The 20825-nt window shown below is 41.3% G+C and overlaps 1 protein-coding gene across 1 annotated transcript in view; it reads left to right on the forward strand.

The window, feature by feature from the left end:
- Positions 1–1844: 1844 nt before the first annotated feature.
- The window catches only part of ABHD17C (abhydrolase domain containing 17C, depalmitoylase), a 28699-nt gene continuing 9718 nt past the window's right edge, over positions 1845–20825 (forward strand). The window contains exon 1 of the mRNA XM_058846861.1: positions 1845–3112. Within this exon, the coding sequence (XP_058702844.1) occupies positions 2580–3112 (533 nt within the window). The 5' untranslated portion in view covers positions 1845–2579. The remainder of the gene's footprint in view (positions 3113–20825) is intronic.

Consider the following 20825-nt stretch of genomic DNA (forward strand, 5'->3'; position numbering starts at 1 on the left):
AGGGTTCTGAGAAAGGCTAGTTTCATTTAGTGCTGATGCCCAGATTCCAACTCTTATCTTAATTTCAGTGTATGTGCAGGGAGAGGGATGCATAGCGATAGAGCACTAGACAGGCTCTTCTCACCTCTCCTCAGCCAAATCACTTCTCAGGGTGTATTTGGGGTTTTCTCAGGGTTGTATCAGTCTTCCCACAGATTATCAATAGTGTTTCTTGTAACAGCTGAGGTGGAGCTTGAGGGCATTTGTCATCCTCAAGGAATTTCACAGGGTCCCTCATTTATCTATTCTGTGTTTTCCTATCACAGTCTGTGGAGTAGGAGGCCCTTTCATCATTTCCTGACCCATACATGAGTTTGGGTGCGTTGGCTGTCTCTGCTACCCAAAGGAACCCAGCACCAAGTAGGTGGGACATGTTTCATTACCCTGCCCGATCTCTGGACCCTGTCACCCTCTCAGTGGGACATGCCTGAGACACGTGTAATTAACTGGGTATTCTCTGTTCTCTAGAGGAACAGTCTGTCCATGCCAGAGGCCACAAGTTCAAGCTGTATGGAGATAACACTCCCACCCAGCATTTCTCCCTTTCATTTTGTCCCTCAACAGTCAGCATAGACACAATTATTGCTGGCTGATTTTAGCATTTATAAAATTCCCATTGTTAGCAAAACTAAAGAGTGCTGTGGATAGGGGCTGAGCTCAATTTTGACGTTCCAGCTCCAAAGACAAAGGAGTATCACACATGACCAACTTCTTGTACGCAGGTTTTGAACTGAACTTTCTTAGAGCTGGCAAGTGTTACCCAACGAACATGAAAGGCAAGAGCACCTCAGGTTTGTAATTCATGAAATTATCCCAGTTCTGGAGTTTTTGAAACTTTGTTCTTCATAGGTAGCACATAGGGTAACGGCCAAACCATAGGAGAGCAATACAAAGGTTGCTCACCATGTTTCAAGTCAGGACACTGGTTGGAAGGGTAAGAATTGCAGGGGAAACGCAGAGGTATAATATTCCTTATATTTTCACTTGGGCTATGTGATTTTTTCAGTAAGCATGCAAAGCTGGTTAATTAAGGGGTGTAGTTATACCCTGTGTTACCAAGAGAATGTTACACATAAACGTAATTTGCTACAATCTTTGCTCTCTGCTCTCAGGGTCGAAGCACGCTTTAGAGATACAGTACCACTTATCCATGGGGTCTGCCATATGCTCTAAGCAATTTGCTAATTTATTCAACGAATTATTTGGGATACGGATCATTACCCTGGTTTTCTAAGGAAATGAGGCTTCTGCAATTGCACTATTTTAAGTTTTACGTGGTATCTCTTGAAACCAGTGGCAAATTCAGAGATCCTTCAGAGCTTTTGAGCCTGGGACGCGCAGCTCGCTGGGCAGCCGGGGAGCGGAGCGCTGGGCACTGCGGAGGAGCAGCTCCATTGGCACTGCCGCACAACTCGGGCGATTCGAGGAGCGATGCTCAGGGCCACGGGGAGCCCCTCACGAGGGCAGCCACTGCCGCAGGTGCGACCGCCCAGGGCGAGCCGAGCCGGGGCTCCCCTCACGGACCCCTCGGAGGGCGCGAAATGGCCCCTGCGCGCGCCGCCGCTCGCCCCCGGCCCCGCCGCGCACGCGCGAGGGTGGGCGGCCGGCGGAGGGCTTGGGGGGGGGGTCCCTTAAAGAGCCCGGCGGCGGCTCCCGCGTCCCGGCCGGTGCAGCGGGACCCGCTCCCTCACCCCCGCACCTCCCGGCGCCCCGCCCAGGCGGCGGCGCTGCGGACGGGGCCCGGCACAGCCCCGCACCCGCCCCGGCACCTGCGGCGGCGCCGCTCCGCGCCCGTAACCCGGAAGCGCTGCGGCGGCGCGGAGGGGGAGCCGGGACATGGCCGCTGCCCGCTCCTGCCTGCGCGCCGCAGCCGGCATGGCCCTGCCCGCGGCCGCGCGCGGCTGAGCCTCGACCTTGCCTTCCCCTTCCTCCTGGACCCTCCTCATCCTGCTCCTCGTGCTCCTCTTCCTTCTCATCTTCCTCCTGCCGCGGACGCTGCCGGGGCCGGGCCGGGGGCGGTGGTGCTGCGGGGGCCCCTCGCTGCTTTGCGGGGCGTCCCGGGGGCCGGGGCGGAGCGGGTGGAGCCGCGCGTGGTGCGGTGTGTGCGGGAAGGTGCTGCCCTGCGTCCTGCATGTTCCCTGCGGGAGGCCGGCTCCGGAGCTGGAGCGCCGCACTGAGCCGTGGCATCGGGGAATTAATTTTGTAAATGTGTACGTGTGGCTCATGTGCTGTGAGGGGGGTCGTGTTTTAGAGAGTTACATCTGCTGTAGGGTTAGTTGGGGAGGAGGGGTTGAGGGCTGGTTGTAGTCCCTCTGTATTTCGTGGGGTTGTGTTTTTGGTTTGTATAAGCGGTTTCCAGGCTTTGAAGAGCTGCATTGCTGTTGCTGAACTGTAGTTCTTCCAAGGTTGCCATTGTTTGCGTTCTGGGAGGGCAGCTGGTGGCCTCGCAGGAAGGCGGCAGGTCGCGTCGGAGGAGGGCTCCGGGTCGGTTCCGTGTGACTTCTTTCCAGGCGAGGTTTAGCTTTTCTCCGGCGTCTCTGATGCCAGAACAAGGCCCCAGAATGAACGGTTTCTCTCTGGGCGAGCTGTGCTGGCTGTTCTGCTGCCCGCCCTGCCCCAGCCGCATCGCTGCCAAGCTGGCCTTCCTGCCCCCGGAGCCCACGTACACCGTGCTGCAGCCCGAGCAGCAGCAGGAGCCCGGGGCGGCGGCCGGGGCGGGCACCCCCACGGGATCGGGCACCTGCAGCCTGCACCTGAGCGAGCGGGCCGACTGGCAGTATTCCCAGCGGGAACTGGATGCCGTGGAAGTGTTCTTCTCCCGCACGGCCCGAGATAACAGGCTGGGCTGCATGTTCGTTCGCTGTGCCCCCACTGGCCGGTACACGCTGCTCTTCTCTCACGGTAATGCTGTGGACCTGGGCCAGATGTGCAGCTTCTACATTGGCCTTGGCTCCCGCATCAACTGCAACGTCTTCTCCTATGACTACTCCGGCTACGGGGTGAGCACCGGCAAGCCCTCTGAGAAAAACCTGTATGCAGACATTGATGCAGCCTGGCAGGCCCTCAGGACAAGGTAAATGGATATTGGGGACGAGGTATTTCTGTATCTCCCTTTAATCCTAGTAAGTCTGCACGGTTAACCTTGGTGAGTGGAAGGGAAGGGTTTGTAAACGGTTTCAATTACTTTGGTGGCCTCACCAGATGTTCCATGAACAGCTACAGTGTGATTTACTGGATGACTTCATTTGCTAAAATGATGGGCAAACCTTCATCCTTTAGCTTTTTCTAGATTTAGAGGATTATTCAGCTGTAATTTGTGTTAGCCACTGTTTCACCATTGAAAATCTCCATCTTGAGTAGCACATATTGCACTGGTTGCAGTTTAAGCTTGCAGACTGCAATAAACCTGTTGTTCGAGACTTGCCTGCCACTGTCTACACTTAGAGGTAACCCAGGTGAGCCAAAGCTCTGACTGAATTTGGCAGTAGTCTTGGCTAGGGCTTACCAGGAAACTGCTGGTGTTGCATGACATGCTTGGAGTTTCATCCAAGCTCCTGCAACACAGATGTCTTTCTCTTTTGGCCTCCCAACAACTGTTATCCAATGCGTGTGGTGGTGGGCTGGAAGGACATAGTGTTGACATCTGGAAATAGGGCTGGGGTTTCTGCCAGGAGATGCCAAAGTACGTGGCATCAAAAGAGATGGAGCAACAGTGAGAAGGCTCTGGCAAGAGGCAGCATGGTGAGTGGAAACAGTGAGTCCTTGGCTTCTAGAAAATCCTGAGAAGAGCTGCGGGTTCTGGCTCCTCGCTACAACTGATGGCTGTCCCTGGGCCTCCTACTTCTGTCCACAGAAAGCATGAGCTCCTTTTGCTGTTGCATAAGTGGTTCTTAAAGTATGACCTCACAGAACATGTCCTGAAAGAAAGAGCTTTAAAAAGCTTAAATTGTAGTAGGCCGAGAGAAAAGAGTGATGAACGTTTTCAGTTCTTGGCTCTGGTGTTGCATAGACAAACTTGGCTTGCATGAAATGCGTATTTAATGTCTATCTTGGGGATACGTGCCAGTTTCAGAAATAGTGACAGGAGTTGTTACTAATTTAGATAATTGGCTTTGCAAGAATCCAGGGATTGGTTAGTTGTGGAGTCCAAATGCCTTTTGACATTGCTCTGCCTAAGTCAAGTGAAGAGCGGGGGGAAAAAGGTGTAGGGAGAAGTTACCCTTCCATAGCATAGCATGTGTTCTGGCTGCTTGGTGAGCAAGCCAGATTTTGGGCTTATTTTCCAGGACTTTAAAAAAATATTTGTTTCCTTGAATATAAATAATATGGTCTTATGTAAAGAAGTAATTTTGATATGCTGTATGCATAATAAATTATTAAGTGCCACTACAACACATATGGGTCATGTAAATAAGATTAATGGGAGGAAAAGTGCTATCCAGGAACAAGGGGTTCTTTCACTTAAGTCTTTTAAGAAGCCTGACCCAGTAGAGGATGCCAACACATGCCCAGCTTGCTCTGAGAGAGTTTGGCTTCTTCAATAGAAGTGGGACTGGACAGGTTTGTAGTTTTCCATTAGTGTCCTTTCAGTGGTTTATACAAGATATAGGCTCTGCTTTCCAGCTTAAATTGAGGTTTGAAATTTCCCAACTCCTACTTTGCCATGTTTGTCAATCCCACATTTTAGTGTACCTTGAGAGTACAGTTAGAGTAGTTAGCATTGGTTTGGTTTTTAGGAGCCAAAACCCATTGGAACTGGGTGCCCAGGGAAGTGATGGCATCACCACCCTTGGAATAGTTCAAAGTTCATTCACATTCAGGTGAATGTGGCACTTGGGGGTATGGTTTAGTAGTGAACAGGATGGTGCTGGGTTACTGGTTGGACTCAATGCTCTTTCAGGTCTTTTCCAGTGTTAACCATTTTGTGAGTCTATGATTACAGTATTTTAGGTGCCCAGTAAAAAAGTTGGTCACTGTAAAGTGTAAGCTTCAATAGAAAGTTAATCAATTCTATTTACAGATAACTGTTTGTAACAGGTACGAGCTGAAACCTTAGTCTTTCTGTTGATGAATTCTCCAAATAACAGTGTGAACTTTAGAAGACTGATCATTTGAGCCTCAATCCAAGTGGCTCACAATTAAGAGAAATATTCTGCAGCAGAAATACAAGTATGGCTCTTGAGGTAAAATGTCATGTTATAGCATTCCTGCTGCAGCAGTTCCTCTGTAGCTCCAGGAGATTGTGTATGCTTTCATTCTTAATGCAAATTCCTGGCGTTTGGCCTCCAGTCATATGGTAGTGAACTGTAATGCAAAGTTAAAAATGAAGTCTTAAAATAGAGGTTCACTGTGCCATCAAAAGCATTTAGTCATCTGTGCTAAGTTCCGTGGGAAGCTGTTGCTCTTCTGAATCCACCAGACTTTCCACCTGGCAGCAGAAAGGAATCATTAAAATGTTGGAAGTCTGAGACTCTTTTCCTTTTAAGATGTGCCTCTGAAGTACCACTGATACTTAGCAATCATTAATTTATTGGTGTGTTTTGCAAGTTGCCTTGAGGAAGGTGGGAATTAACCCAGTGCTTTGGGAAAGCTGTCAAATTTTAGAAACTATGGTGAGCTGGCAGGAGTTACCATCATGGATATAGATTCTGACTGTATTTTTTCGAGGTCCTGAAACAAGGTAATATGTTTAGGAATCAAACCTTACGTAACAAATTATTATAAAACTATCTGAAAACAGCGGCTGAAAAAATAAAATAATCAAATTCTTTTGTTCAGTTTCAATTGTCAGCCTGTCTTTGCAAAATCAGTCTCAAGTATTCTCCATTCTTTTAGTCTTTGTAAAGGAAACTTTTTGTTTTCCTAATTTAAAGGCATTTATTATTTCTTCTCATGAATGAACTATATCTTAAAGGATAATTTTACTAATTTTGAATTCTGTCTTTCAGCCCAATAAAGATGTTGACATACAATTTTGTTCCCTTAAACTGAATTTTTATAGATTTTTTGTCAGAGGCTGTAATTGTAGCATTGGTTGTTTTCATTCCAGCATCAAGTATTGATCAATGATTAATTTGGTCTTTTATATGTATTTTTTTCCCACTTGATTAACAAATTTCCATCTGGTATCTCAATGCTTCTCAAAAGGAATTTTCTGTCTTATTGCTACAGATCATATTTTTTGTTAGTGTTTTATTTTAGGAAGGTTGGGTTGATTTTGTTCTGTTTATTTCAAAATTAGAAACAAATTGAAGAGAATGTGTATCCAACTGTCTTCTCTCATTGTCTGTGTGGTTTTAAGTTGCTGCTTTTTGCTCAGATGTGTCTCTTATCCTAATATCTGATTGTCTTAATACAACATCTGTGCAAAATGACTTGATTGTCCTTCTCTTCCCCCCTTTCCTGAATCCCACATGGGAAGGTTGAACTTTCTAACACTTTTACATTAAGACAATGTACAGTACTTAAAAACAGGATGCACATGTAGGGCTTGAGTTCAGTGCTTAAGCACAAAACCATGGCTGCTTTGTCAATCACATGCTATTTATATTAAAATCAGTTTGTATGTTCCCTGAAAATTTGGAGAAGGTCAATGAAGTGTTTTAAAATCCCAGTCAAAAGAAGGAAGGCACTGATTCCCCACTCCCTCTGCTTCTGTAGTAAAATATCAAAGAGGAGGATCTGTTAGTCCATCTTTGGGATCCTGAAAGGAGGGAAAGAAAGTGTAATTAATAAACAGCTCAGAAAAGCTGCTCTTGTTGCATTTAACAAGATACAGCTTAATTTGTTTTTCATGGTGCACAATATAAACTAGGGGTTTTTTTAAGCTTTTAATAAATTATAGATATTTTTGTAATTTTTAATTCCTTAACTCTCAAAAAGGGTGCATTTGAATTTGTCTTTCAATCCATAGGAGAGCGTTGGTTCACTTTTAATTTTCTTTATGCTTCTGGGTCAATACGGTATGATGGAAAGAACTGAATTGTGAAATGGTGTCGTAAAATCCATGGGCTTTTGATCACTGGGTAGCAGATAGAATGTTTAAATAGTTTTTTTAACTGTTTTGCCAAATTTTATGTTAAAACAATGCACACCAAACCTTTCATTATGCAGGAAATTTATTATTTGTGGTGCTGATTATCAGGAGATTATTGTTTCCTGTGTAGGAGCTGGTGGAGAAGTTTTACATTGAGTAAAATCAGGAAACACACCTAATTGGATTAGGCCAGAGTGATAACTAATCTTCTGAGGTTGTGTCAGTTTAGTTCCTCTCCATTCTGATGTGATCAGGCGCTTACAACTTTCTAGGGGAATAACAGCTTCAGGTTTTTCTTACCTTGCCTAATCAAAATAGTCAATTTCTACTTTAACTTTCTTTGCAACAGAATCTTCTTTCACCATCACCATATTTTGTGCATGATCTAAGTCAGGTTCTTTAGATTGGATGCTTAAAGGTTTTTATCAAAAATTGCCAACTAAATCCTGACATGACGAAAGGCAGTGCTTGGCAGAGTGACAATTAATTAATAGTCCTGGAGTAATAGGGTTTTCTTTCTTCATGAGCCATCACCTGGTAGATTGTTCAGTCATACCAGCTTTTCAGTAACGTTTTTAAATGTCTCCAAAGGATTGTTTAAAGCTATTACCCTCTAAAACTCAACTTATTCTACCTTCCATAGTCAATACTTGAAGAAAGGCTGCATATAAATTTGAGCAAAAATAGACACGTACACAATCCTCTGCTGTTGTTGCCTATGCAATGAGCAGAGATTAATTCAGATGATGAGCGTCCCTGGGACAAATACCAACAACTGTTGAAAACAGGTGCTCTGATGTTCAAAGTTATTCAAAATGTTTACTGAGCTTTGGTGTTGTATTATGTCTTTTAGTCACTGAAGCAAAAGTAGTTTTGTTAAATACTTCCCTGTTTCTGTCAGGACTACAAGATCAAAGCTTGTTTAAAAAGGAAAAAGGGAAACTTTTCACTGTCAAGAATGTTTTGCAACTGGTGTTATTTGGGAAGAAAAATAAGCTGCCAAAGAGCCTTTGGCTAACAGTTCATGCTCTCCAGAGTGTGGATAATCCTGAAATTCAACTGCCTGAACTGGAGATATTGGTTTACCCTGATGTACAAAGGTTGTAGGACCTGGTTCTCAACATCATCAGAGCATTGAACATGACAGATTCCTAGAGGAACATATTGTTCAACCCTCCATGCTGAAGTAACTGTCTGCTTTTTAGCACTGAATTACGTGAGGTGCTCAGGAAAGGCAGCTTGTTCTTTCTCTTTAGATAGAGAAGTGTCACCTTTTGAGGCTCAGCTGATGTTTGCTCTGCCATGGCTGTTTGACCTGTGCATGTTGCTGGTAGCTCTTAGATTTGTTCAGTTTGTTCTTGACAGGGGAATTTGAGCTGGACTGTGTGAACCTCAATGGCTTTGCTCTGAAGCCAGGGTCAGTCTCCAGTCCATCACAACCTCAAAACCAAAAAACCCCTCCAAAATTCATCCTTTATATTACTCTGCTACTTAGAAACATTCTGAAGTGCTGGGCTTAGTTTACATTGGTTCATTACTTGTGAACATAAGTAAAAAGAGCAAGAAAAAAAAGTAGCAGTGCTGTTCAGGACTGTAGATAGCTGTGGGAATGCATAGGTGGAAACCATTTCATGTATGCAGTTGTTATCTGCCAGCACCTGGCTTTGTGGGAAAAACTGACAGTCAGCAAATGGATATTTCTGTTTCCATACTGAATGAAGAAAACAGGTCCTTTTCAGTTTTCTGGGGTTTTTCAGTCCTGTGATGTTTCCTCATTTGGAGACAGATTAGTACAAGGGCAATGCCAAGTATTGGCTGTTTGGAACCTGGCTGCCTGGACTAAGGTCTGAATTTCCTATTTCCTTTTAATATGATGTGCCAATGTGGTGATGCTGACTTTTCATCCCTGCCCCAAACCCACTTTTAAGTCCCACACTTTACTTGTATTCTCTGTTGGCTTTAAGGCAAACAGTCTCAAGATTATGCAGCACTAGCAAGGAAAATGAACAAATAACATAAGGGTTTGTTTTTTTTTCCCAAAGCTGATAATAATTTTAATGAATAACTTAAGAACCTTTTCTGGCCTCCTTCACAAATGTAGATCAATTACAAGGCTGCATTGGAAGCAGTTGAAATGAGTCATAAAACAAGGTGCAGATGTGTTGTAGCTAACATGCTTGTGTACATACAGGCTTGTTTTTGTCAAGTAGCCCCTAAGAAGATCAGAAATATTTTCCTGTGGATTAGGATATAGCTTCAGTTGACACTGAACTTGAGAGGAATTAAAGCCACCTGTGTACAAGATGAGGGGTTCTTTGTATTTTCCTGAATCTAGGAAAATAAATCATTTTACAGTTTTTGAATGCTGGTGGCTCTTCGATGTCTGAAATGAAATGATTAAGAATTGGTTTTTGTCTGACTCTTAAAGCTTGGGTTTGTATGGCCTAAAATGCAAAACCAAACCAACTGTGATAGACAGTATCTCCCTGTATCTCCTGTGTCAGTTGGTGGTGGATAATTGAGATTGCTGCAGACGAGCACTGGTGAATTGAATAAGCAGTTGCAGTGACCCATTTGCTACTGCTTCATCTTGACTGCCCTGCTTTCCAGTTTTTAGATGAATGACTTACACTGGGCTTGCATGCTCAGCCTGACATCTGATGATGAAGCTCAATTTCATTCCTGACTAAAACTGAGTGTTTTGTTGGCAGTGGTATTTTTCAGTGTGTCAGGTTTTGGGAGCAATGGGAAATGTGGGATTGTAAACCCAGGAAATGCTGTATGAACACAGCAGAATAAAGATGCTTTTAACAGGAGGCTAAGAATGTAAAATGGGATGGATGAATAGTGCACAGTGTCAGCTTAAGGACAGAGGAAAATCTTTGCATTCTTTATTCCAAGGGCTAATTTGAGAAAAATGGGTTACTGTTATTTGCACATTAAGCTCTGCTGCCTGCAAACAATCACAGAAAGGTGCAGGCATAGGTCAGTTGTATAATGACAGAGTTATATGGCATTATCTCTATCCATATCTTTATGTTTTTAATCACTCTGTTAGCTTTACAGAACAAAGGTTCTCCTGTTAGAATTAAACATTGTGGTTGGATTTGCTGACTGTGAGACCAAATAATACAAATGCACAAAATTGGGCTAAACAGCAGGACCTGGCTCAATGCCCACCCACCTTCCCACCCTTGGTTTCATGTCTCCTGATAAGCACACGTATGTCTTTGGGAAAATCCCTATAACCATGAAATAAATCTGTAACCTCTCAACTTTCAGAAAGGGGAATTCCATGTGGGTTAACAAATGAAGAATGATGTTGATGTGGAAGATGAGGTTTTAAGTTGGTACACTTGCCTCAAAGTCTAGAGGGAAAAATTTAAATGAGAAGTTATCTCAAAGCATTGCCTCTGGTTTTTATTTTGTATTGCAAATTTGTTAGAAAAGCTTCACATATGCTTTTCTGATAGTAATATTATTTATTGGTACAGTCTCTTGAAGTTCTTTCTAGGTGTACCTTCAAGATAAAAATTCTATTTTTGGCTCTTGATTAGGAATTGATTGTCACGTTAGATAGTTTTGGCTGTTTTTAGGAAGATTAGTGTTACTCTGCCTTATTAAAAAAGTCTGCTTGCATATAGAAATATTGACTCATGGGAGCCTTATTTATCAGCCAAGGCATGCTGCTAAATGAGCTGCATAGCTCAGTGTCTGGCAAGTGACCCTTCTCAAGTCATCCAGTGCCAGCTAGAAGCTCTAAGATACTCTTTTTTATTATTATTTTATTATTATTTTCTTACAGGATACTGCCACATTTCTCAAGATCCCAGTATGTAAGACCAGTTAATTTTAACTTTGTGCATGGCACAAATGTGCATGGCCATTTCTTTCTGTGTGCAGCAGAACAACTGTGGAGTAATGGATAATGGGAGCCAACAAATCTGAGAAATCTAAGATTAAATCCAAGGCCAACTTCACCACATTTCTCAGGAAAACACCCTTTAAAATAGTATGAATTGAAATGTTTCTCCTTTAATAAGGTTGTTTATGGTGGATTTTGGTCAGATTAGAGAATCTTTCTAAACATTACTCCTAACTTTTAGTTAGCTTTGCTATGAATGTCCTTACAGAGCTGGAAAAATGGTGTTCAGCATCAGCAAAAAAGCAAAACCAGCTGGTTTTTTTTTTTTTTCCGGTGTGCAGATAAACTGAGATTAGGTTCAGATTATTTTAGCATTATTCCATGCATCTTAATAGTTCTTTATAACAAAATAAACAAAACATTTTGTGTTAACTCTTACAGTATACAATATATTGCAAACCTTAATAATCTACAAAATAAAAAAGCCAGCAACAATACAAAGTGAACTTCTGTTGAGCACTTTGTAACCAAAATCCATTTTTACTTTAAAGGAAATTCTGAGAAGTCAACTTGCTGCCTTAAGCATTGGACCAGTTTGGGCAGAACTTAATCATTGTCCCAAATCTGTCTAGTCTTCCCCAACATCTGATGAATTTGTTTATGGGATTTTAGCTGTAGGACAGCCTGGAGAAAGTGGCATCTTTCAAGAAAATGCTCTTGGTTTTGGAGCATATTCTCCAGGGCCAATTTATTAAAGTCTTCTCCAATATTCTATTTGTTGTTTAGAACTTAATTTCTCATAAAGGTGTTTGTATGTTTAAGTGTAGTTTTGGATTGTTTTTGGAAGAAGTAGCTAATCTTGTATAATATTTACTTTGGAGGTGTTCCCTATCCTTACCTTGAGGCAGCTACTCAAGAGCCAGTCAGTTTCCTCCTTCAGCTAAGACTGAAATGCACCTCAATTTGCATTTTTAAGTTGTATTACACATTTTGTTTGTAGTATATTTTGTTGTAGCTCCCTACTGCAAAAAGCTTGTCTTTTTCTGGTAAAGCATGGGCTTTAATGTGTGTTAATGTTACAGAAAATGTTAGTTTCAGTCAGGGTAAGAGCATCTTATCAAGCTGAACAAACTATAAAAGTCCCAGAGTTGTGGGAAGAGGCGGGGTAATGTTTCAGCTACAGTTTTGCTATTTTTATGCATAGGGGTTTATGAACATGTAACCTTTGCTCACACTGGTTAATAAATACCCTGGGAGTTGTCCATGTGTTGCAGGCAGCACTTTCTGATGCAAGAAGCAGCACCCTTTCAGGAGTCAGTACAGCAGTTTAAGATATTAAGTGGGTTTCAACCTTAAGCCTGTCCAATGTGCCTAAAAGGTTTTGACTTGCTGTATCTCTGCCAGCTTCCAACCTTCTGCTTCTCTGATAGCAAAACCCTCTGCCCTCTCCCCTGAACTCTTGCTAATTATTCATGTAATGTGGTGTTCACTTCTAAAGACTGCTGTGCATAGGCCCACTACAATTAGTTCTTTATCCCGTCTTTGAAATTTGTACTAAGGATCAATCTGATAATGCAGAAATGACTGTCTGTAAAGGAATACAGGCACAAAGCTGGCTTTTAGAAAAAGAAATTGTTCTGATTTGTATTTACATTAATAAAAAATGAAGATGATGGAAGATGTACTTGAAGATAATTTGGATCTGAATTTTTGATAGAACTTGAAAGATAATAACATCATAAATCCCAAAGGTTCACAGAGTTTTGTAGAGAGCGAGTGGGTTGTAAAGTCTCCTTAATTTATTGAGTTCTTTTCTATCCTGAGATGAAGGAATCTGGTGCCAAATATCCCACCTTTTCAAATTGGATGTCCTTCTGTCAAAGCTCATATAAGATCTCTAGATCATTTTGTGTAGACAGACACTATTGACACAAATAGGATCTAGCACCTTCCAATTATTTCAGGAAATTACTCTTTCCATCCAAAAATCTACTGTAATATTCATAATAAAGAGCATAAAACCTAATTATTGTGGATATTTCTTACATGGATATAGTTCTAAATTTGTTGCATTTCAGCAGCAGAAGAAACTGCACTAAAGATTATTATTCTCTGTGATTGACTTTCAGAACACTCTTCTATTTTTCTTTTTTTTTAGAACATTAATTTGCATGTTAATTTGAAACAAAGGTAGCAGTGTTAGCTTAAACTTAGCTCATTTAATTACTGAAATTTTGAGGTGCAGAGGATTTAGCAGTCATTGTTTGTTGTCTGTTACTCTGTTTTTCATCTTTCCACTATTCCTGGTGTTTCTGGTGAGCTATGTTCTTTCTTGTTCTTCACTGTAGAAGTGGCCAGACTTCCTCCTTAAAAATTTTTAAAATTCTCATTTCATATTTCTCTTTTGCCTCTCTGTTGGAAGCTTTATGGTATTAGGAGAAAGGGAAACACTGCATCCATTGGAACTGTGAAATGGAACTGTGCAGAGTGAAATATGAAAAATGTGTGTTGGGGGAGTAAAGAGTAGTAGTAGCTTGTAGCTGAAAGTGTCCATGTGTGAAATGGCAAACTGCAGAAAACCTACATGGCCAAATGCCAACTTGGGTAGTAACGTAGACATTAATACACTTCTTTTCCAAGCCCTGTGCTGTTATCTGTTATTTCAAAAATAGAAACTCCAGCACTACAAGAGTTCTTTATGCTGTGCTGGTTTATTGGGAGGCAGTTAAGTGCCGGTGTGGCATGGGCTGGAATTGCAAACATTTTTTCCTGCATAACCAGTTGTTCTCTGGTGATACTGCATGCAGTCAAGTAGGGAGCTTTCATGCTTTACAAGGACTGCATCAGAGACAGAGGCAAACAGGGGTGTGAATAACATCTGGAAGCTGCTTTTCTTCTTATTTTTATTTTTTAAATTTCTGAGATGTAGCTGCAGGTCAGTTTCTACCTTTAGCATCAGCTGAAATAATGACCTTAAGTGATGGCATTAACAGTTGTACTTGATCCACTTTGTGGTACTTCTCCTTCTTGTGGCATAGCTGGTAATTGCTTGGTAAGCATCCTTTTTTGAGAGGAAAAAGAAATCTTGCACTAAAAAAATCTACAGAAGCAATTGGCCCTGTTAACAAGGTGTGTTGGCAGAAAATGGAGTCTCCAAGTGTGTTGTTAGATCATTGTTGAAACCTCTTGATTCACACAGTCTGGGCAAAATGTCTTTTACCACATAGACTCTGATGCTCCTAGATAAGATAGCTGGATGAGCTGAACAAGTATATATGACCTGGTTTCAGGATTAAATTTTCTCATCTAAGTTTCAGAAAGTTAGTACTTTTCTAGATGTACAGACATACTCTTCCCATTTTTTAGAATGACATTTGTTGCTTTAAGTGAGGTTTACTGATGCTTAATGTTTCTACAAATCATTAAATGCAGAGAAATATTTCTGTAATAAATTACCTTTTTTTTCTGTGCTATCTTTTCAGTGTCTTAGCACAAGGCAGGTTTTATAAGCTCTTCAACCAAACAGAAGTACACAGAAGAAACTTTGTGCTAAATTTTATTGTACAGAATTCTAAGTAGTATTTACTGGGAGAAGGGAAGAGGGATTTAGCCCCTGGGTTTGCGGTGATAAAGGCTGTGGCTAGGAAATTTGATTTGTAAGCTCTGAACTAGTTATCTGTGGTCTGCTGATCTAAAGCATATGGTACTGTTAATCCTGGTGATTGCTATATATTTTTTTAATCATCTTAGGTTTATATTGACTGTTACTGGGGGTTGAACATTGATTGTGCTAAAAGTTCATTAAAGGAACATGTGCAAGATGAGGATGCTTAGGAAGAAAGGAATAGATGAGTCTGATTTAAAAGTCAAGAGTGCCAATATAAAAAAGGCACAGAAAAAAGCCAGAACACTGAGGTTTTCTTGTCTCTGAAAAGATACTGGATGAATCTTTTCAGGTAATAAATTGCTTTCATGAAATGACTGTCATCTTCCATTTGCCACTTATCATTCTTGGTATTTGCTGGAATATTTGATGAATCCACTTGAAAATGGATAATTGAGAGGAGATTCATCAGGAGAGTTGTGTTTCTCTGTAAAGCTGTGAATTTGGCACTTTTTGAAAGCAGATGTTTAAACATATGCAGATTCACACTGTGACAAAGCTCAGTGTTTTGAGCAAATAAAAAATGGGTATGTGTTTTCTCCACTTATTGTGGGGTGGGGAAAAACAGAGGTTACAGTGTCGTTTATCCAAGTAGGATTTTTTCCTATTTATGATTCACGAGACATATCATTGCAGAGGCAGAGCCTATTGTTTTGATTCTTAAATCAAAAGAAAATACTGTCTCTCTTCAAGTCTGTGGAAATGGTTAGAGTAACTCAGAGAAACCTGAAATGTTTCCAGGGAATTGAAGGACTATCCAAGTGGGGTGTATGGCCTCCTGGATAACACCATGACTTCTCTATGGAGCCCTTCAGTGTTTATGAGATACTGCATTTTTTTCAGAGGAGCTCATTCTTACCTAGTAACTTGGTTCTTCTGCAGTGCTTGAGCATATTAATGTAAGTTTTTAAAGGAGAGAAATCCTACTGCCAGCTGAGTCATCTTCATACAATGCTGGCTGCTGAAAGACTCGTGTTCTGGGGACAGATGCTTTCATCTGCTGTTGATTCTTTTTAGGAACATTGGACCAGTTTGCTGTCATGGATCACTTTTGTATCAGGACCTCTCCTCCATTCTTGCTCTCCTCATTCTTCCTGCCTTTCTGCTCTCTTGTCTCTTTTCTGTTGGAGACTCAAATCGCTGCCTGAGCTGCACTAATGCTTCTGCATGGAAGAAATGCTGCATCCAGTTTGTCTGCTTGAATTCCTGCAAGGCCTGATCCATTCCAGCTCCCGTGTAATCCTCTTGGCCTCCAGCTCTGGTGCTCTGTGGGAGAGACAGCACTCAGATTTGCAGGGGTCTTTGAAGAACAGTGTGAAAATGTCGGCTGTAATAGGATTTTGGATACAAGCACCTGCTGTTTTTGTAGACAGATCAATTTTTGCTTTGTTCTCCTCTGTTAGCATTGTGGAGTTAATACTTGAATTTTTTTTTTTACCAGCTTGTGTTTTGGATACAGCTACAGTTGTCTGTAAGTGATGTAAGGAAAATGCTGTATCATTGCCACATATTTCACATTTAATGGCTTGTCATCTGTATCAAATAATCGTAGCAAAACCAAGTAATTTAATGCTGCTAATATTTGAGAATGTGAAGTTCGTAGTAAAATCAGTAGATGAAATAGTTTTTATTTAGAGACTGAAACATAAAATTCAATAAACAGATAAAAGAGCATGCAAAAGAAAGGCAAGAATGGAAAAAAGCATGAACAACAAACCACAGAACAGAAGCCCCCACACAAAAGAAAATATTTTGAATTCAAAGAGTGGTGGGACTCATTACCTGAGCAGTTCAGGGGCCAAGATCTACAGATATCAGTTTCTGAGTGCTCTGCTTTGAATTTTTTTCACCTAATCTTCCAAATATTAGTCTCCAAAGTATTAATTCAAGCGTGAGCAAACCATTTAATGCTGCTGTAGCGTCCAGGCAACAAACAGCCTTCAGCCAAATTTACAGATGCCCTTCTAGTTTAGGATCCTTAGGTCAGGAATAACCATTTTTATGAAGTTACAGTGTGTGTAACTAATCAGCTGTACAAATTTTCTGGTGAGACATTTTTTGGTGAGCTTTGCAATTTGATCCATTACAGTCTAGATTAGTCTTGTTTTGTTCTATGCTTCTACAGTGATAGCTGTTTTCAGATACTACAGCCTGATGCATTGAAAGAAGACTTAGCTGGGGCCATTTCTTTTTGTCTGGACTGGTTTGACCAGTCTTTTTGACTAGTCCTGGTTTGTGCACTGGAGCAGTTATTCCCTGCTTTGAGGGCATCTGGGCTGGAGCTGGTGCAAGGGGAGCAATGTCAGAGATGGGTGGAACAGGCAGCAGCTCTGGTCAAAAGGCACCGTGCTCCTGCCATGAATAATCCCAGCTCATGAGGCAGAGGTTTAAGCCTTGCCTAGGTGCAGTTTATGGCAATTGGTGCCACAGCAGGGTGGCCTCACCTCAGTGTGCTGCCTCAGGTGTGTAGGGACGACAGAAATACATCAAGAAGTTGGTGTTTGATGTGAGGAGTCCTGGCAAGAGCAGTGCTCGAGACAGGTGTCAAAGGGGCCTCAATGAACAGAGGGAAATACCAGCAGAAGAAGACAGTGCTCCTGAACAAAAGTGCTTTGAGAACTGTGGAGGAGCTGCAAGATTATTTCCTGCAGGCTTGTAAACCCTCAGTTCCCAGTGCTGAGCCAAGGCTGGTGAGGAGGGTTATGTGATGGGCTTGGGAGGTGAGCCAAAATGCATTGGCTCACTGTGAAATTTCAGCCTGGGGAATAAGGCAAGGCTCTCCAGTCTGGAAGTAGCTGAAACTGAAGAAACGCCTATGAAAGCACAAAACTTGTGGGAATGCATAACTAGCATTAGTATTTGCACTCAGGTTTGCTTAATGTCTCCTAGGGAATCCATTTCTGTAGTAGTTGACACATACTTGTTTTAACTGACATCTTTACATTAAAAGATAATGTGTTAATGTACATGGATATTATCAAGTCTTTCTTGTTTTTCATAACAACCCTTACTAGGGTTTACCTAGTAGTTTACCTTATTTTTCAGGTTTTGTGTGTAGGATGCCCAAAAGTGCAGCCTTTTTGCAACAGTAAAAAGATGGTTGAAGTTTTAATGTCACATCAGGTGTTAGGAGGAGTACACTCATCTGTCTTAGCTCTGCTGTATTAGAGCATAGAGTATGTGTGCAGTTGGAGTAAAAATACCCCAGCAGGAGAGAGATGAGATAGACACTGAGGGTGAAGATAATGGATTCCTTCAGAAGATACTATAGACTGAGCTGCTCTGTGAAAGTAGCTGAATTTTTCTGCTGTCTCAATTTATTTAAATGTACCTTAGAGAATGACTGTATAGGTTTTGTACACTGCTTGCAGTAAAGAGTATGTACTAGAAGTAGCTGACTGAGTATTTGTGAATTATTGATGCTGTAGTCATAAAGATAGTGCTCAGCGGCCAGCAAAAGTTTCCAGTCTTCTGTATTCCAGGTTTATTTGCTACAGAGCATCTTAATTAAATGCAAAATACTTCACTAACATTAACTTCAGTGCTCTATTTTTAAAACAACTGGAGTAAAAAATTCATTTTATATGCCATTTACCTGTTGTGTCATGGGACTAAATGGTGTGAATCAAGATTGGTCTAAGAAAGCACTTTGGAAGAAGTAGGAAACTGTGAGGAGTAGAGAGCTCCCATTTTTGTTCAAGTTCAAGCCATAATCTTGTGCCAGTGCTGTCTGCAGAACTCCAGTTGATTTTTAAGGGTGCTAAAGCAAAGAAAGTTGGGAGCAGTGGGAATTTTGTTTGAATATATCCATGTGTTTAGTTTCTATTTCCATTAGCTTCTTGTATTTCAAATTACAGGGGGTTTGGTTTGTATTTGCCCCTGGGATTAGAGAAATAAAACAACCCCCAACGTTTAGAGTTGGTTATTTGGGAATTAATTTAGGAAGGTGCTCACTCCCTCTCAGTGCATGAGTGTGCACTGAGTTTGGAGTGTTATTCTCCTTTTGTCATACAGCAGTGGAATGGTGAAGATAGGAGTTCAACAGATGGCTGAGCCACATCATTGCTCATTATTTCTGGATGTTTTACAAGAGTCCTTTTTGCTTGTCAATGGCCTTCTTGCTTTCACTCAACATGAAAGAATTAATGCTTGTAGGAGCTAAGTTAGTCTATTACATCAGCATGCCTGTGGCACAAGTTCCTGCTTAAATTTCAGTGCACTTTTAATGAAAACTCTATTTCCTGCCTCCCTGCTATCTAGGGAAATAAAAAACCCAACAAACCCTCAGTCAGGCAGAAGCAACTGTTCCAAATCTGTTTGTTGTTTATACATAAAACTGCTAGTTCATGTGGTATACAAATGAGCAATCTATCATAAGCCAAACACCAAAATCAGTATCCTGGGTTATTGTGGTGGAGAAAAGTTATGTTATAAATACAGTTGAGTCCTCAGTACAAGAGAAAACAAAGGAGATTTTTTACTTTATAGTTCCTTAAAAACATAAACAGATCTGCAAACACAGATTGCCTATTTTTTGCCTGGGGGAAAAGGAACTTCCTTGTAAAGGTGAAGCTGGGGGGAAAAAAGGAGGGCAGTGGTTCACTGTTCACTTGGCTTGCTCTGAGTCCTCAGCAGTTTTACTTTAGGCAGAGAAGGTGTTTCCCACTTTGAAACATGACAGCTTCAGGAGCCTATGTTTGAGGCAGATGAACAAAAGGTGACTTAAGGCTGTATTTCAAAAGGAACATTTTTTAGACAAGCTAGTATTATTTGGATTAAAAATAAGTCATCCAACTGTCACCCTAAAGCCACTCAGTGCAGATTATCATAATTCAGTTAATTTTAAATGTAATCTCATTACAATTTGTACTAGAGAATGCCATGAAATACCATTTACCTTTACCTACCCTGGTTGTTCAGGGCAAACTTGCAGTGGCCTCACTCCTCAGCAGTGTGTAGGTACCTGCTTTTGTCATGGATGCTTGAGCTCTCCAGTGATACTCAATATCCTTGTCAGGACTTGGTTGAACGGTGAGCACGGTTCTTAGTGTTTGATAACAGATTGCTGATCGTCACAGGACAGTAATCAAGAACCAGTTGCACTGATTTCATGCTTTGGTGTAATTAAGTTGCTGCAGGGCAAATGATTATCCTCAGAAATGCCTAGAAGTTGCTTCCACTTGATCCATGTATTATTGATATGAAAAGAGGAGCTGGTACATCACTGGATTAGTGCTGCAGTCACAGTGTCCAACACGCCTGTGGGAGTGTGATATTTGCTAATAACTTCCAAAATTGCCTGTAAGAGGGTATTTTCAAGAGTCATGGGTTTATTTTATCAGATTATATTGGTTAGCACTGGGGTTTCTCCATGGCATAATCAAATGACTCTCTGGTGTGGTAGTAAAAGTAATAGTGATGTAAAACTGGTGGAGTCCTTGATTAAATTTCTCTGTCAGCCATTTAAATTATTTTGAGAGTGAACACATTTGTGGAATTACTTGTCTGCTCCTGTGACAGTGTGCTGGGATATATGCCAGAAAAATTGGTCTCTCTCTTCTGCAGCTTCATAAGACAGAATATAACCTGGTTTTGGCTCTTAGCTCCTTGAAAATGTGAAGTGAAATAGAGTGTGGTATATCTGAGCTTGAATGGCATAGTACTTGTGGGCCTGGAGAGAGGAAGAAGGTAGAGAAGGAAATCTCATGATTTAAAGAGTCAGTGTCAGTAAAACAGTGAGGAATTTCAGACCTATGTTTGTGTGAATTCAAAGAAACTGGCACAGGGGCACTTCTCGTGTGCCAGGGTTTCCTGTGAATTTCAAAATCTGATTTTCCTCATTTGATAGTTGTTGTGGTTAACTCAAGAAATCCTCAATCTAATGCATTCCTCTCAATTTAATGTTGGCATTTAAACTGAAAATCTGCTGTAATTTCTCTGATATTGTGGCTGACATGTTGGCATGGTACTTGCTGAACTACAATGCAAAATCCAGTGTTTTGTTCTGATATTGTAAATTTCTTGCAATGATCATTATTGACTAAGTTGCTAGTGTCAATTTATTTTAATGTAAAAGTCACACAACATAAAATCATACTCGGTATATGCAATCTGCATGTGTGACTTACTTGAGGATTTTTGTTTCTCTTTCTACCCCCAGAATCAGATTTTTAGATTAATACAGGATTAAATAGCCACTCATTTCTGAAAATGTACATGGA

Source organism: Poecile atricapillus, chromosome 11, assembly GCF_030490865.1.
Source record: "Poecile atricapillus isolate bPoeAtr1 chromosome 11, bPoeAtr1.hap1, whole genome shotgun sequence".
Classification (NCBI taxonomy): Eukaryota; Metazoa; Chordata; class Aves; order Passeriformes; family Paridae; genus Poecile; species Poecile atricapillus.